Below are 17981 nucleotides of genomic sequence, written 5' to 3'. Positions count from 1 at the left end.
TTTCCTCCTCTCCTCCCAGCAACTCTGTCACACTCCCTCCCAACTCCGGCTCGCTTGCTTGGGTCTCTCATAGTCCTTTATATAGTTCTTGACCTGGAAGTGCTTCTCCTCTTCTGTTCATGTGACTTGTCAGCACTTCTGGGTCAGAAGGAGAATTACATTTTTCTTCAGCCTGGAAGTACTTCTGTTCTTCTGTTCCCATGACTAGGGAGTACTTCCAGGCTATATGGGAAATAAAAATCCCCATGTCTCCCTGCAGCGGTACCCAGCAGGGCTGTGAGGCTAAACTCCATCTTCCAAGATGCCCTGTGGGAATCCGGTGTACCTCTAGACTGCAGGGAAGATGCAATCTAGCATCCTGGATGTGTCAGCCGGGGTGAGCTGCCGGCCGTCCATCACTATATATATATATATATATATATATATATATATATATATATATATATATATATATTTCAACCATTCTATGATCTGCTTCTCGCAACTGAAATGAGGGCACCGTGGCGGATGTTAGCTGACTTGCTGACCAACCACAAGCGTTACCTGGCAGGTAACCACCCATACAATCAGATTGTGACACAGACTACGAATGCAATGAATATTATATACATATATATATATATATATATATATATATATATATATATATATATATATATATATTATATATATATATATATATATATAAACACAGTATATATATAAAACATCTATACACATATCCACCATAATTTTACATACATGTAAAAATCTCATTTACATAATTGGTAGGTTACTTCTTTTATCAGATATCACCAGATAATAATAGCAAATGTAAATCGAGTCACAGAAATATAAAATTTCTTAAACAATTCTGGGTAAAAATATAATGCCATCATCTTTATTTAACAGTTGTAGTAATAATAGTTTAACAGTTGCAAAATAATATTTTATGCCATAACCATTTCAAATATAGTATCTGGTGAAAAGCATATGAGTTCAAAGAAAAAAGTATATGCTTAGAAAAATTAGACAGCTTTAAATATTTTTTTTACAAGTGATGATATTTTTAATCCAATATATCATAAAAAAAATAAATAATCGGTTTAACTTTGTTTTATTTGTAATATAGCATGGGTTTTTTATTTTTTCAAAATAAAATGATATAGTATTTTGTGAAAATTGTTTACAATAAAATTAGAAACATCTAAAATGAGGGATGTACAGTGCAGCACATAACAAAACAAGCAATGGCCTCTGCTTTTGATGTGGCATCAGCAATACATTTTTTCTTAATTTTCCTGAAATTGGCATAACATTCAATCCTGCTATTTTATTCCTGATATTAACATAATGTTACCAATTTATTTACAGGGAAACCACAAACTAAGTCTTTCCTATCACAAGATTGAAACCTTTGATTGAAAATAATTCAGATTAACTTGTGCTCATGGCCTAAACTCGATATAATAAAAAATATATTAATAAATTTAATGGCTGTAGCAATCTTTGATATTAGAGGCAGCTGCCTGTGCATGTAAATATAAATCACACAAAAGCGGGTGCACAATAAATTTTGATTTATCAGCTAGTAGGCTGACCAAAACATTCCTTATGTTTCTGACCATCATGACGAGCAAAGAATTTTTTACACATTTTAACGATTATTGTAGTTTTGATTTGTTTTTTTTTTAAAGATTACATAAGGGTGACTGAGAGCATTCCTGCTCGATTAAGAGTGTTGTTTAAAGCCCACTTGAGTTGTTACACTCTATCTAATTAAACTCCACTACTTTCTTTAATGACATTAATATTATGGACCAGAAATGCAATAATGACTTTATCAGAAAACCTTTAATCTCAGATCAAAGCACTTCAAGAGGGTTTCTTAAGAGGAAAGTAATATGTGGATTGTCTCACACAAATTTCTTGTCCCCAACAAAATCAAGGAAGTGAATTTAAAAATCGTTTACTCTTATAATCCGTAACAGGTGGCTGAATATATGTTGTCACGATGTGTCTCCTTCATGTTTATTTCTGCTAAAAAAGAAAATGAAACCATTAATCATTTATTTTACAGCTGTGCCCACTCAAAAGCATTTTGGTCAGAGGTTGCTGCTCTGTTGTTTGCATTTTTTATAAGATATATATTTTGGAAACTCAAAAGAGTGAAATTAAATGACATTTTGACGCAGCTTTGTCTCCTGGGGTAATGTATTCACAAAGCAAGAACCATAAACTTAAAACCTAACTTTAAATTGTTTTCCCATGATGTAGAATCTCTTTTTATGTCTATAAAAACAATGTCAAGGCCAGTAAACAGCAAAGATGTTAAAACGTATCAATTACTTAATTGCTGCTGATAAGTTAGTTATTTGAATTTTAAATAATATATTTCTTTGTATACATAATGTCTATGCATCTCCCAGTCTAGGTTCATTTGTGTTTAATTGTTTTTTTCGATAACTGGTTGTTAATTCTTATATATATATATATATATATATATATATATATATATATATATATATATATATATATATATATATATATATATTGCTGTACTGTACTTACATAATTGTCGATAAAGAATTAATGGGGGAAAAGCGCGTGCCTGTCAATGCCTACGTAGTTTGCGTCGGGTACGCGCCTAATCCAACGGCTGGAGTGCGCGCGGGGTCGATGAGGCCTGACGCTGGCTGCATATATCTCAATTCACTGTAAACAGTGCGACGTCATCAAAAGAGGCTGAAACTGGAGTTGAGGTGTGAAAGTGTGGCTTCTGTCACTGTCGAGTTCCGGATTGTGCTCGACTTTTCAGCTGTCGGTCGCGTCTGCGTGAGCTGAGCCAGTAGCGCGGGGGTCTTAACAGAGAGTTACGTCGCCGAGACAGAGCAGTAAGTGGACTGTTTGCTTTGTTAACTTTACGGCGAAGCATACGCGAGACGCAGCTTCTTATTTATCGCCCGCCCCTTCGCTCTATCGGCACAGGCCTCGTTGCCTACGACCTCTTTTGCAGCTTTCGGACTGCGATATATGAAGACGCTGAAATCGCGGTTTAGACAAATCCTCACAGAAACTGTGCTGTAGCCTCGAGCCCACCCCCGTTAGCGGTGTTTGTGCATTTCATATAGCGCCCGCTACAGAGCGCAGCATCATAAACCCAATTATCATTTGTTTTTTATTATGATTAATATTTTATTTGTAAATCTTCCTGCAGAGCTTGCTGTATACGTCAGAAGTGTTTTTTGTTCATTTTATATAGCGCCTGCCACAGAGCGCAGCATCATTCGCCATATTATCACGTCTTTTGTTTTTTTTTCCTGCTTAATTTAATTTTAGCAACACGGTCCTGTGAAAGTTATTACTTTTTGTGTGGAGCATAACCCGAAAAATAAGAATATGTACAGTATATTGAAACTGCATAAGCAGTCTGAACTCTACTTTAAAATGTAGACATTTAAAAAAATTAAAGTGGCATAACAGTCGGGAAAAATGGCCTTTTCTTTTGGGTAAAATGCATAATTACAAGAATTTGATTTTTAATGTCCTAATTTATTTAAGATGCAACAATTATAACATAGCTTGGATCGAAATTAAGTGTATTTATTTTCCTTTTAATCTCCTCTGCATTCATAATGTTTGGGACAAAGACACATTTTTCCTTGATGAACCCCTCAGCTCCACAGTTTAAAATTATAAATCAAACAATTCAGTCATGATTAAAGTTCACATTACAGACTTTCATTTAAGGGTATTAACATACATTTTGATCACACTATGTAGAAACAACAATACTTTTTCACAACGGTCCCCCTCATTTCAGGGCGCCGTAACTTTTGGGACACATGCAGCAATGGCAGGTCTATTAAAGCCGTTGCCATATTTTGCACTTTGTCTCATATCCCTTGCATGCAATGACTACTTGAAAGTTGCCATTCATAGACATCATCAGGTGCTGAAGATTTTCTGTGGTGGTGCTCTGCCAATTCTCTAATGCGGCCATTTTCAGTTCCCGCTTGTTTCGGGGGCTTGTCCTCTTAAGTTTTCTCCTTAGCACATAGAAGGCCTGCTCAAGTGAATTTAAAACAGGTGATTGGCTTTGTTATTCAAGAATTGTCTATTTTTTAGTGTTGATAAACTCCTGTGTTGCCTTAGCAGTATGTTTGGATCACTGTCTTATTGTAGGATGGAGTGCTGTCCAGTGCATTTGGAGGTCTTTACTGGAACGTGAGCTGATCAGATGTTTCTACACACCTCAGAATTCATTGTGCCACTGCCGTCAGCAGTTCAATCATCAATGAAGAGAAGTGTTCAAGGACCTGTGGCAGCCACATATGCCCAAGCCATAACACCTACACCACCATGTTTAACAGATGAGGTGGTCTGCTTTGGATCCTGGGCAGTTCCTTGTCATTTCCACACTTTGCTCCTGCCATCACTCTGATCAGATTCATCTTTGTCTCGTCTGTCCACAAGATCTTCTTCCAGAATTCTGCAGGCTCTTTTAAATTTGGTAATCCTGTTTTTGTGGTGGTCATCTTGCATTGTGGTCTCTGTATTTCTGTTTGTGAATTCTTCTGCTGATAGTCGTCTCTGACACGCACACATCTGCCTCCTGAAGTCTGTTTCTGATCTGTCAGACAGGCGTTGGGGACTTTTTTCTTGACCATAATGAGGCTTCTTCAGTCATCAGCAGTGCAGGTCTTCCATGGCCTACCAGTCCCTTTGTGATTACTGAGCCCACCAGTGTGTTCATTCTTCTTCATGATATCCCAAACAGTTGATTTTGGTCATCCTAAGGTCTTATTGATGTCTCTAATGGTTTCATTCTTGTTTTTCAGCCTCATAATGGCTTCTTTGACTTTCTTTGGCACAGCTTTTGTCCTCATGTTGAATAATGGTAGCTACAGACTCCAAAGGGTAGAAGCAAGCCAAGGTATCTAATGAAGCCAAGAAACACACCTGAGGAATCACAAGCACTTGTGATGCCAATTATCCCCAACATTATGGTGTTCTGAAGTAGGGGAGCCATATATAAAAAGTGTTATCATTTCTACATGGTGGGACAGAAGTGTATGCAAATCCTCTTAAATCAAAGTCTGCAATGTGCACTTTAATCACGGTGTCTGAATTGTTTGATTTGTAATTTTAAACTGTGGAGCAGAGGGGTAAATCAAGGATAAAGGGGTCTTTGTCCCAAACGTTATGGAGTGCGCTTTATAACCTCTGTTCCAGATGTGTATGTTTCTATGCTAAAGTGGAAAGTGCTTGTGAAGGAACATTCAGCTCTGGTCACCTGGTGACCACTTCACTGCTCCAGGAGACTGAATTTGAATCCTGACCTGATTGCCGTCTGTGAGGAATTTTCAGTTCCCTCCATATCTCACATTGGTGCATTTTCTCTTTTGTATTGTGCTCTCTATTAAGAGATTTGTTTCAGGTACCTGCCCTCCATGATGCAGCAGTAGTGCGATTTGAACTCCGGTGTTCTGAGCTAGTGGAACTAAAGGAGAACTGCCTTTGGTCCAGTCATCTGCCAGGTTTCTAACTGTTAGGTTGCCTTTTGCCCAACGGCCAGGTTTTGCCTTCTCAATACACATAGGAGATTAAACCACATGTCATTTGCACACAAACTAGGTTGCCAAACCACAAAAACTGAGTCATTTCAATTTGATTAACACGAATGAATTCTCCAATAAGAGGCTATGAGCATTATAACTGAGATCTCGGGGTGAATGTCTCCTTCTTGTTTCATTCTCCCATATCTAAAAGACATGCAGTGCATTGTGAGTTGATGGCTATCTGCATCTTCCCTTTTTGTTAGTTAGTGTGTCCTTCTGAGGTTTGCTCCTGCCCAGATAGGTTTTGATTTCCTGCAGCTCTGCACCGGACTGAGTGTATTCCATAAACTTTAATGGACTTTCATCCAGTATTCTATCTGGATGATTTGTTCCCCTGTGAAACAACACCTGCCTCTATTTTGCCACAATATAAAATTCTCAATTTTTTTTTTTTGTTAAATACTAAAATTCTAGTTAATGATAGGCCTTGTCAGGGACAGTAAATATTTTGAATGTTTTGTAGGTCTTTTAGTAGGCAGAAGTTGTATTTCATGTTATGAAGTTGATAAATAGGAAACCTCGGGTTGGCTTTTGAGTTTTATTTGCAGGCAATAATAAATGTAATAACTTTAAACCTAAACAAAATGGTTGTGATTTTTGGGTATATCATAATGTTGACTTAATACAACAAGCATTTTAACTATTTTTGCTTGACATAATGAATCATTCAATATTTTGTATTGAAATATGAAAAAATATAGCCCAGTGGGGGAAATAAGTATTTGATCCCCTGCTGAATTTGTACGTTTTCTCACTTACAAAGAAACAGTTTCTAATTTTTATGGTAGTTTCATTTTAATGGAAAGAGACAGAATATCAACCAAAAATCCAGATAAAAACATTGCATAAAAGTTATACATTTATTTGCATGTTATTGAGAGAAATAAGTATTTGATCCCCTACAACCCAGCCAGAATTCTGGCTCCCACAGAAAACTCCACTGTGCTGCTGTCTGGACTGGTAGAGGAGGCCAGAACTCTGGCATTTATGAAGGAGCAAATTGGAACACATTGCCACTATGCTGGCCTCACAGCTGGAATATCGAATCATAATCTTTGTCTTTGAAGTCGTACCAGAGGGACTGGCACCATCACTTTTTAAGAGTACTGGGACTTTCTTTTAAAATGTGTATCATTTATCTGCTGTACCTTTTCCATTAGGTGCGTTTTTTTCAGACAGTTTTATTTATAAACCTTCTTGTGACCTCTAAGGTCTCTACTCCATGTAAAATGTGCTAGGGGTTATAATGTGCTAGGGGTTATAAGGTTAAAGCTGTTGGCATCACTGCAGAAACCACCAACTCATATTTGAGATGAAAATAAGGCAGAAGTTCAAAATGTCTTATTTTTGGCAGTTTCTGTGTACATATTTAGTCTAATGTTTGGTGGGAGGTGGGGTGGTTGGTCGTTGGTCAGGGAAAAACTTTTAATTATTGGTGATAAAGAGCAAGTGCAGTTTAGTCTTGTTTTACTTCCCAGATACAGAAAACACTGTTTGTGGACTGTTGAGTGGGACCTTATTTTAAAATGTTTGCTTTATGGGACCATAGGCCACTCTTCAGAGTTTACCAAAGTGAAGTCTGCAGTGCTTTTAAGTGCTTATCTTAAATTGCATAGTCATAGCAGTTGTCAACACCCATGTAGTAGGTGAGCAGCCACATCATTAATGTGTTAGGTGAACTCGACACCGATATTCAAAATGCCAGTCCCTCTGTTGGTTTGATTTGTAAAATCCCTTTGGATATTCAAGTGCTCTGGTAGACCACTTTCGTCTGTCTGTCTGTCTACAATGTACAAGTGCACAACAGCTTGTCAGAACTACCAACCCACTTTAATGTTTTAGCATTTTTCTGTTATGTTTTACCTAAATATATAACACATAACAAATAATTATACAAAGCAATGTTCTCAGATCTATGTATACGGTATGTATATAATCTATAAAGACTAGCAGTTCCCAAACTTTTTCTGTTCATGGCACACTTAATGTTTCAAGATTTTTCCATGGTGCCCCAACTTAAACCATAGCACAGACACTGATTAATATACGAGTACAAACACCAATCAGAAAACACAGATTTCGACCATGTGACTCCTTTCAGGCACATTGATTGGCCCTGACTAGTTAAAGCATCACAAATGGAACTAGCCTATTATAGTCCCATGATTCATATGCATCTACACTTGTTGCCTGATGTCTGGATGAGTTCATTCGGGTCTGTTCTCAAATCAATACCATTCTGTCTCCTCACCGGACATTTATTATGAATAAACCAATCATAGCACTGGAGAAACACTTAACTTAGAAAATGGGTTGGATATTGTTACTATAAAGGTGTTATTATTTATATCCATCCATTATCCAACCCACTATATCCTAACTACAGGGTCACGGGGGTCTGCTGGAGGCAATCCCAGCCAACACAGGGCGCAAGGCAGGAACAAATCCCTAGGCAGGGCACCAGCCCACCGCAGGGCACCAGCCCACCGCAGTGCACATACACACTAGGGACAATTTAGGATCGCCAATGCACCTAACCTGCATGTCTTTGGACTGTGGGAGGAAACCCACGCAGACACGGGGAGAACATGCAAACTCCACTTAGAGAGGACCCGGGTAGCACTACCACTGCGCCACCATGGCACCCTTATTATTTCTATATATTTTGAATTGTTTTTTTTAACTAGACAAAGAGCCCGTTTCGACAACGTAAGATGAAACGGGCACGAGTGGAATAGTAAGTAATAAGTATAAGCACCACAAACCTGATATAGGTGTATTGAATGAATGCGTAATTAGCCCTGGAGCTGTAGTCAAAATCGCCTTTCAGGCCTCTAGAGCTTTAATCGAAGTCGCCTTTCTCTTTGAATTTTTGCATCATAAATCCGCTGCCTGCTGCAATGTTGGTCGAAGTCCCCTTTCTTTTTGAATTTTCGCGGCCATAAATCCGCCGCCTGCCGCGATGTTGGTCTCGTAAGGTTTTTCGGGCAGCTGCGCAGAAGGCGACTGCACATTCGGCTTCGGACAGACGTGAGTGAGTGAGTGAGTGAGGAGACTGGCAAATTATATATAAGATTTGTTACGGTTGCAGAAGATATCTAATACTGGAATATTTCTCGGCGCCCCTGTAGGCCAGTTGGGCACAGTTTGGGAACTGCTGATACAATGTTGGTGGTTGGTGAATCCTTCAAAGGTCTGATCATTTGAACCCACATTTGACCAGAGCCCTCACCAGGATCCTGCTGTTGTGGCCTCCAGAGACACCAAGTCACGGTGAAGTTTGGTGATGTTTGGGAGATGCCTCACTGCTTCTCTCACTGCTTCTCTCAGCCAGTCTGTTGATGTTATTTGAATGGCTTCCACTCAGATCCAGATGACCAAATAACATTTTATCATTTAATTCTGTCCATTAATGTTAACCTGTGTGCTTCTAATCAGGTCCAAGTAGTGATATCAAGTGTATATAAACTGTAAAGAACAGATGACAGAACTCCTCACCACTTCTCAGCACATTTTTAAATTTCCAAAGTATCATTCAGCACATTTTGACAGCTGTTTGATGTGTTGCCTCTATAAATAGTTTTCCAGGTATGGTGAGATTTTGCCTTTCTCCATTCTGTCCTAGAACAACAAGCACCAAACACTGGACAGACAAGCCTCTGTTCTGTTGGTGCAGTCTAAAACACCCATTTTGACCACAAAAAAGAAGGGAATTGCATGCATTACACTTCCATCTGATCACTCATTGCTTTTCAGCTCTCACACATGCTTAAGCCCACCTAAATGATGAAGTTGGACCTGTTTAATTTGACTTGGTCTGTCACGGGAACTATGACTGAGGTTGCTGGGATGACACACTACATGACTGCAGACCATGACTGTATTATTGTTGGCCTTCTGTTTAACCTTCACTTCCTCTTGTAGACAAAGTAAAAATGATAATATATTAACTATATCTGAGAAAGTAAAAACCTTAAGCAAAACTCCTACACATTTTGTTACGTACTTCAAAAAAAGCAAACAAACAAAAAAACAAATATGTATTGTGGTTGTGGTAATGTTGTGAATGTGCACCACATGCTTGCTGATTCAAAACTTGCTAAACTCTTTGTGATTTGATGTAAGAAGTAATGAGTTGCTCTCAACATGCTGATACTGATAGCCGTTTAACTTCACTTACACATTAACTAAAGATGGTCTGTCCTATAAAGAAATGTGTTTGAATGTTTTGACGGAGTTCTCATGAAAGTAAATCTTGTTCCTTCTACAGGGAGGAAGTCAGAACCTACCTTTCATTGTAAAGCTTAGATGGATGCCGCAAAGAAGTGCCAAGCTGACATGAATACCTTGGAGGAAAGGGCCATAAATATTAAACAGGAGGACTGTGAGTGGGAGTGTGCCCACCCTGAACTCGTTAAAGGGGAGGATTGTGAACTGGGATCCAGAGCCATTAAAGAGGAGCCTGAAGAGAGGTCTTTCATCAAAATTACAGACTATATCAAGGAAGAAGAGCTCCATTCAGAGTTTGTCTTTCATTATGGGTGTCAAGATACAGCATTGACCGGGTTAATGTCCTCTTTCAGTGGACACTCCTCATTTCAAGAGTCCTCCATCAATGTCAAGTCTGAATCATTAGTAGCTGGTACAATTGGGAATGCGGAGATATTGAAGAATACAACTGGAGATCATCCATCATCTGTGAATTGGTCTGAAGAAAGTAAGTATAAAGTAAAATTAAGTAAGTGTAAAAATGAAATTCAAGTAGGTATTGGGGCAAGTGGTATTTAACAGACAAAGAGAGCTTATTGGTGTTTAATCATTTATTTCTTTTTAGCAAAATTAATTAATAACTAAATATAGCTGAACTGAAAACCTCATTTTGGGCATTGTAAGCTCATTACATGTAAAGTATTACACGTACGAAGTTAAAGTGTTAGGTTTGAATGCATAATGAGAGGTCTGAAAATCGAGAGTACACCTTATGAGAAGGATTTAGGAGTCATAGTGGACTCTAAGCTATCGACTTCCCGACAGTGTTCAGAAGCCATTAAGAAGGTTAACAGAATGTCAGGTTATATAGCGCCTTGATGTGTGGAGTACAAGTCACAGGAGGTTCTGCTCAAGCTTTATAACACACTGGTGAGGCCTCATCTGGAGTCCTGTGTGCAGTTTGGGTCTCCAGACTACAAAAAGGACATAGCAGTGCTAGACAAGGTCCAGAGAAGAGCAATTAGGCTGATTGCAGGGCTACAGGGGATGAGTTATGAGGAAAGATTAAAAGAGCTGAGCCTTTATAGTTTGAGCAAAAGAAGAATAAGAGGAGACAAGACTGAAGTGTTTAAAATTATGAAGGGAATTAGTACAGTGGATCGAGACTTTAAAATGAGTTCATCAAGAACAAGAGGATACACATTCAGAAACTTAAGGATAACTTGCTAGGAAGTTTGTCTTTGCACAGAGAACCACATACAGTTAGAATAAGTGACTGAGTAGTGTGGTAGACAGTAAGACTTTACGGACTTCAGTTTTGTTGGGCTGAATGGCCTGTTCTCGTCTAGATTGTTCTAATGTTCTAATTCCCTTTTATTTCCCCCAAATGCTACATCTGACCCATTGCTAACCACAATGAAGCACTAGTAGTAACAATAGTAGTAGCAGTGCTTCAGTGCCAGCAGTGCTTCAGACAGAGTTTAATTTTTCCTTTAATGACATTACTTTCTAACTGTTGTGTTGATGAAGTTAACTAATCAAGTGTATTGCTGTGTATACTCAGTTCTGTGATATTCTTTCTTGCTTGTCTCATCAGAACACTTGACAATAAGACAAAACCAACAGAAGACCCACATGCAGTATGCATAGTATACAACATACTTCTTAGAGTGAAAAAGTTGCCACAATGCATTGGATAGGCGGCAATTTTTGTTAGAATAAATTTTGTATTCAGTCATCTGAATAGAAAATGGAAACTCAACTGCTTAATCCAAACAAGTTTTAATAGTTTACATATTAAAACAAAAAATACTAATGGCCACTTGAATGATCCAGGGGCAGTTTTTACCAGACTGTAAAATAGTGAGAGAGTTTTAAGAGAAAGGGAAGACTGAAATACTGACTTTCACATTAAAGAAAGTGCAATAATAAAGTGCAAACCAGGGGCCTCATGTATAACGCCGTGCGTAGAACTCACACTATAACATGGCATAAGCACAAAAGCAGGAATCTGTACGTACGCAAACTTTCACGTTCTTCCACTACATAAATCCCGATCAGCATGAAAAGTAACGCATGTGCACACGCCTTCTGTCCCGCCCCAACTCATCCCAGAATTACGCCTCTTTGAATATGCAAATCGATATAAATAGCCTTCTGAGAAAAGACAATGGGAAAAGCACAGGGGAAAATATAAGAATTGCAGCGAATACCAAGTGGAGGCAAAGGAAAAACGTACTATTTGTTGGTTTAAACAGTGGTATAATCAACAAAAGGAAGTTGATCGAGTGACAGAGTGTCGGAGAAACTCGAAAGATCAAGTTCACAAAGTCGCACAGTGCCCGAAATAAAAAGAAATCACATATCAAAGTCGCCGTGAAAAGGCGAGTCGTAGCCCACCGTCTGAGTGTCATATGAAAGCTTATTAGGATACAGACAAAAAAAATAGGCACACAGTGGGGAAAAAAGCACAAAATGTCAACTTTAATCTCAAAATTTCCACTTTAATCACGTAGTTTATTTTGCCATTAAAGTAGAACATCATAAACTTCATCTTAAAATCGTTTAATTTACTAGTTTCTCAAATCCCATTGTAACTAAAATAGCACTTTAAATGCTTTGTTCTGTATTTGATCTTCTATGTGCTCTGTGTGTGAATCACTACCTGCTTCTTAAATGGGCTTTCTCTTTCTCCGACAGGACACATAATCCATTACATTCGTGATATTACAGCTCGCTGAATAAGTAAAATACTGAGATGTATACATGATATCTTTTTCATGATGATAGGAATGAAAGCATGTTATTAAACATGGGAACACGGTGGCGCAGTGCTTGTTCATGTCTCACGCTAGAGGCTTGCGGCGCCATGCGCGATCTTCAATGACATAATTTATTGCAGCAGTACTGTCTCTTTCAAACGTACTAACCTCCAATTCCAGTCCTTACTTTTCTTTCTCCAAATACCCAATCGCCACACAATCAGCTCTGTAATAGACGTGACGCCATCTGTAAGCTTAGAACTCTGATTCTTCAAAACTTTTAAGGAACATTGAAATATCTTCGTACTACATGTTTAATTATTCTATCCGTCTATCTTTCCAGTGTCGTGTCAGCACAAGAATACAACGCAATGCAGGAACAATCCCTGAACTAGCTAGCGCTGCAGCACCGTGTCCTTACATGTTTAATTATTAACAATACAGATTATTTAAATGAAGTTAAAGTTTTATTTGTATAATATAATCAACATATTTTGCTGCATTTCATCTTAAAAATGATATCGTCATCATATGTAAATACGCGCTTTATAAAGTGGCGCAGGTTGTGCAATATTATAACTGTAGTGCAAGTTTACAGTGAGGTGATTGTACTTATAAGTAAACAGTACTACAAGGAGCACTTGATGGACTGATTGAGTGTGTTTATAGTTCTTGGGATGAAACTTTTTCTAAACCGCGAAGTCCGTACTGGGAAGTCTCTAAAGCATTTTGCCTTGGCTCAGGCAGCGTCTGCTTCATGCTGTATATCGATATTTCTCTTTCCGATCAGCTGCTGCTGTGATTCACACTCAGATACAGTGATATAAATACTCCGCGTGGTGCAGTGAGAGTAATATGGAAAAAGATGATCTGCTGTGGCAACCCTTAATGGGAGCAGCTGAAAGAAGAAGATGATGCAGTGAGAGTAACAACGCTAAAGCAGTTCTGGTACTTGGAATACTATGGCTATTCCCTGGACCATTATATTGCTGCAGGTTAATTACAATCAGATGCATTACACTAATAAACAATATGCAGTTAGTTTCAGTGTATTTATAAAGCCGCGTCAGGAATGTGGAGCTAAGAAAGAAAGGGTGACCACACAGGAACAGTAGCACTGCTTTGACACTGGGTGCTGCCAGTCTGCAAAACCGAGCGGAGAAAACGCGTACGCCAGGATATGAGGTACCGTGGAAATGTGCGTGGCTTTACGGCAAGTTTAGGTTTTATACATCGCGATTTGAGCGTGGAAACGTTCGTACACAACATTTCTGTGCGTACGCACCGTTTATACATGAGGCCCCAGGACTTTAAGGAAGGGCAGATGAATATGTTGTGTGTCTGAACTTTGACTGGAAGAAAAGGGGCTGCAACTGACGTGGGGTGTTGGTGAGGGGAGCGCTGACAGAAAGGTGCGTCTTCTACTGAAATTTAAAGAGAAGCTGCTTTCATGAGGTCAAACCTTTTCATTTTACCCTTCAACTTTTAACAGGAACTCCTTGTGGGAATGTGGATAGCGAAGGAACTTGAAATTAGTACCGCAGATCACATTTTGAATTAGAAGAGGAACAGAGAGACTTCAAAAATACAGACGCTCGTGTTGACAAGTTAGTGTCTGCCATCACTGCCTTGCTAACTGTAGGCTTGTTAGTTCAAGAGCCAACATGAGGCTGGTTTACTTGTAAATGTGTTGAGCCTGAAACACATGCAGAAAACACAGAAGGAATTATCGCATAAAAATGGGTTTTAAATTTAAAAATGGAAATGTGTGGAATTTAGAGGCTGAAGGGGTGACTCTTAAATAATTCGTGTATAATTCACATATATAGGTATATTAAATTTAAATTGTGCAAAGTCAAAGTTATGTTTAGACAATGCAAATGAAAGATAAAAAAACGGATGAAAAGAGTTGGAAATCATGAGGACCCATGTAATGTTGATGGTTGTCAATAAGATAAATAGAATCGGCCCGCTGTCTGCTAGCATGACATTAGAATTACAAGAACTTTAGAGTTGCTGGAACTTCATCCTCTCTCTTGTCAGCTCTTGTGAGCAAAGAAGATTGTTCGTGCCAAACTTAAGTGTAATCCAACTTGTTACTTACATTGCAATGTAATGCTTATGCACATGGTGCATTTCACTTTGTCATGGGTTTTATCGTGTCATAATTAAAAACATAGCCACCAAATACATGATCTGTTGCTTTTCATGTCTGTTTGAAATTAATCACATTGCATTTTAATCCATGTCCATACATTACATGTCATAAGTAAAGGTTAAGCAACCATATTGCATGTCCCTTAGTGGCTGCTCCGAGTGAACTGCATTTCGATTCAAAGCTATGCATTAATCGTGCCAACACTGAATGTAATTACCAAGGGGGGGGGTCAACATTTGGAGTAAGAGGCATTTCACTTCTAAACATTTCTGTGTTTTGGAGGCTATCATAAGGTTCGTTGATGTGGATTGATTAACTGAGATGTTGAGAAGTCTGTTTTAGGTCTGATTGAAAAAACATACTGTACTTTTATGTTAAGTTGTCTAAATAACGTGTAATGCTTGTCTTATAACATATTGCTCTATTCTACTTCTTATAGTCCTGACCGATACGTCAAGACGTTTAGCAATAGCTGGTACAGTCATCCCTATCTGCAGGCATCAATATACCAAATTCGGGAAAATATTAGTGTATGGATGCCCCAGGTGATGATCGTATGCTGCAGCTTTTCAGGATATTAGCTCTTGAATGCATTCGAAGGATGTTACTGTAGCAGCTGGAAATTCTTCTCCTGTTGCTACTTTTATGACACTGTCCATTTTCCACAACCAGTAAACATGGAAGAGAATGATATCATCATTTACATCACCACCTTCCATCTGTTCAATGAGATGGTGGATCCCCCTGCCTTATCATTAGTACTGGGAGAACACACTTGTGATTGACAAAATATATGCTTACCACCAGAAAACAGATATGTGGAGAAGGGAAAGCCTCTGACCTCAACTGTTGACGCAAATTATCCCACCTTTGGATGCTGACTGGTCATTTGATGACATTTAGTTTTGGCTTGATTTAATGTGGGGTCTTAAATCGAAATGCAATACACTTGGAGCAGCTGCTAAGAGAAATGCAACGCATTTGCTTTGCTTTTAGTGATGACACACAATGAATTAAAAGCCATACAGTTTGAAACGGATGTGAACATTGCATGCCGTAGTGAAAATCAGTCATTTGGTTGATATGTTTTTGATTATGACACAATAAACCCATTCTAATTTTTAAATTTAAATTCACCACATATATCTACTTTGCATTGCAATATAGTCACCACTTTGATTTGGATGTGAATGATCTTCCACAAAATGTCATCCGCTTGCTTTAATCTTGGAGAAGTCAGAGGAGGAGCAGAAGTGACACCAACAACAAAATTTATTTCTATAGCACATTTTCATACAAAAGATGTAACTCAAAGTGCTTTGCAGGATGAAGAAAGAAAACAAGACAAAATATAAAAATAAAATTGGGCAATACTAATTAATATGGAATAAAAGTAAGGGGAAAAAAAAAACTAAATCTGCAGGGGACCTGAGGCCACTAGACCACCCTGCCCCTCTAGGCATTCTACCTAACATAATTGATCTCAAGGCTTCTTCTTGATTCTGCTCCTCCATTCCATAGAGGGAACATTCAAGCATGTGAATAATCCCCATATGAAACTCGCCAGCCTTACTTGTTCAATAACACCTAAGGTGCCACCATGCTGGCGATGCACTTCTCTTTTTATTTTGTGGATGGCATTCCCACAGCAAGGTGTGGAGGAAGTTTCTAGGGTCTGGGAGGCTTGAGACTCAAATATTGTGTAGTCACAAAGTAATTACTGAAGACTGGGGTCTGGTCAGTGAGTGCGTTGCTAGTGAACTTCAATTTATTACCCACAAGGGTTCTTTTTTTTTTTTTAGGCTGTCAAAAAACAGGGCCTGTTAAAGCCCACTGAGGCATTCTTTGTGTGATTTTTTTTTGACTGTTTGCATTAAACACAATGTATTGTTTTTTTTTATCTGAATACATATAAGTCTAATTAGGTTAAAGGTATATCTTAAAATGCCATACCATAAGAGCAGAAATAGTGAAAGTGCAAGCATCCTTAGAAAGAGACAACAGTTAAGGGTGACCTCTGATAGTAAATGTGAGGACTGTTGTAACGACAATGAATGCAGTTGGAGAAATAACTTGAAATTAAAATCCGCAGAGTCTGCCGACCTCAAAGCAGCTTGAATCAAACCCTTCACTTAACGTTCGTCAACAGTCTATGGCTTCTTTCTTTTTATCTTCCAAGAAATGTCAAATTTGATTACTGGTTTGGTTGGAGGAGCAACAATTTCTTCACTGTACCAACATTTTATGTTATTTCTTTTAACATTTTCCTATTGCTGGGATCCACCATACTAATCTCCTTCGTGGTTCTGAACACTTCACAATCGTGTTTGTCTCTTCCTCTTATTTACTTTTATTTGTATGAAGATCATTTACTTAAAAAGTAGAATTCACAACCGTATTCCTCAACTTTTAAAAATATAGTCATGAACTGATTTATGGCCGACCAAACAGGCTTCACTCCCTCTGCCCAAAGAGATAACAACAACAACATCTCTCTTTTAATAATAATAATTTAAGAAAATCCTGGGATGAGACGTGACTTTTTCAGAGAGATACTTTCATGTCCCGTGAGACGAGACTTTGTGCCAAGAGATTTAACCACGCTTGGGGCTGGAAATAAAAGTCAAAGAGTAGATGACAAAGTAGAACGTTGTAAAGAATTCAAAAGTGTTGACGCGATACACATGCACAGCAGGTTAGAGATAATTAAGGTATGAAAATTCGAAAGTCTCAAAAAATGCTAGTAAAGAGCGCATTTGCGCAAACAAACGGAAATTATTACTGGGTGAAATTACGGAACAGCAAAAAGAAATTGAATATATTGTTCGGATTTAAACTTTAAGTCAGAGACTTGTAGATCATCTTAGTCATGTTGCCATCAGAGAAAAGTAATATTTCTTCCCAATGAAGAGGTGTATCTGCGAGAATTAAAAGATTTGTTGTTTGGTGAAAGAGAAATCCACATATGTGAGTGGCAGAGACACGAAGTGGCTGGCGTGTAGTGCAGGCCAGGGGGTTGGTGAGCAAAGCGAGCAGCGGGCAAAGCCCCCTAGTTTATTTATATAGCACTTTTTTAATAAAAATGATGTAGCTCAAAGTGCTTTACAAGATGAAGAAAGAAAAAAGAAAAATATAAAAATAAGATTAGGCAATACTAAGTAACAAAGAATAAAGTAAGGTTCAATGGCCAGGAGGACAGAAAAAACAACAACAACAAAAAATAATCCTCCAGAGGGCTGGAGAAATAAAATA

General features: G+C 38.3%; 1 protein-coding gene across 1 annotated transcript in view; it reads left to right on the top strand.

The window, feature by feature from the left end:
* Positions 1 to 2669: 2669 nt before the first annotated feature.
* LOC114667238 (zinc finger protein 271-like) overlaps positions 2670 to 17981 on the top strand; it is a 61345-nt gene continuing 46033 nt past the window's right edge. Inside the window, exons 1-2 of the mRNA XM_051927959.1 lie at positions 2670 to 2873; positions 9871 to 10338. Coding sequence (XP_051783919.1) covers positions 9909 to 10338 — 430 coding nt within the window. The 5' untranslated portion in view covers positions 2670 to 2873; positions 9871 to 9908. The remainder of the gene's footprint in view (positions 2874 to 9870; positions 10339 to 17981) is intronic.

The sequence above is a fragment of the Erpetoichthys calabaricus genome, chromosome 1, assembly GCF_900747795.2.
Source record: "Erpetoichthys calabaricus chromosome 1, fErpCal1.3, whole genome shotgun sequence".
Lineage (NCBI taxonomy): Eukaryota > Metazoa > Chordata > Cladistia > Polypteriformes > Polypteridae > Erpetoichthys > Erpetoichthys calabaricus.
Note: the sequence above shows the minus strand (reverse complement) of the source record. Positions and strands in the feature narration are given on the sequence as shown.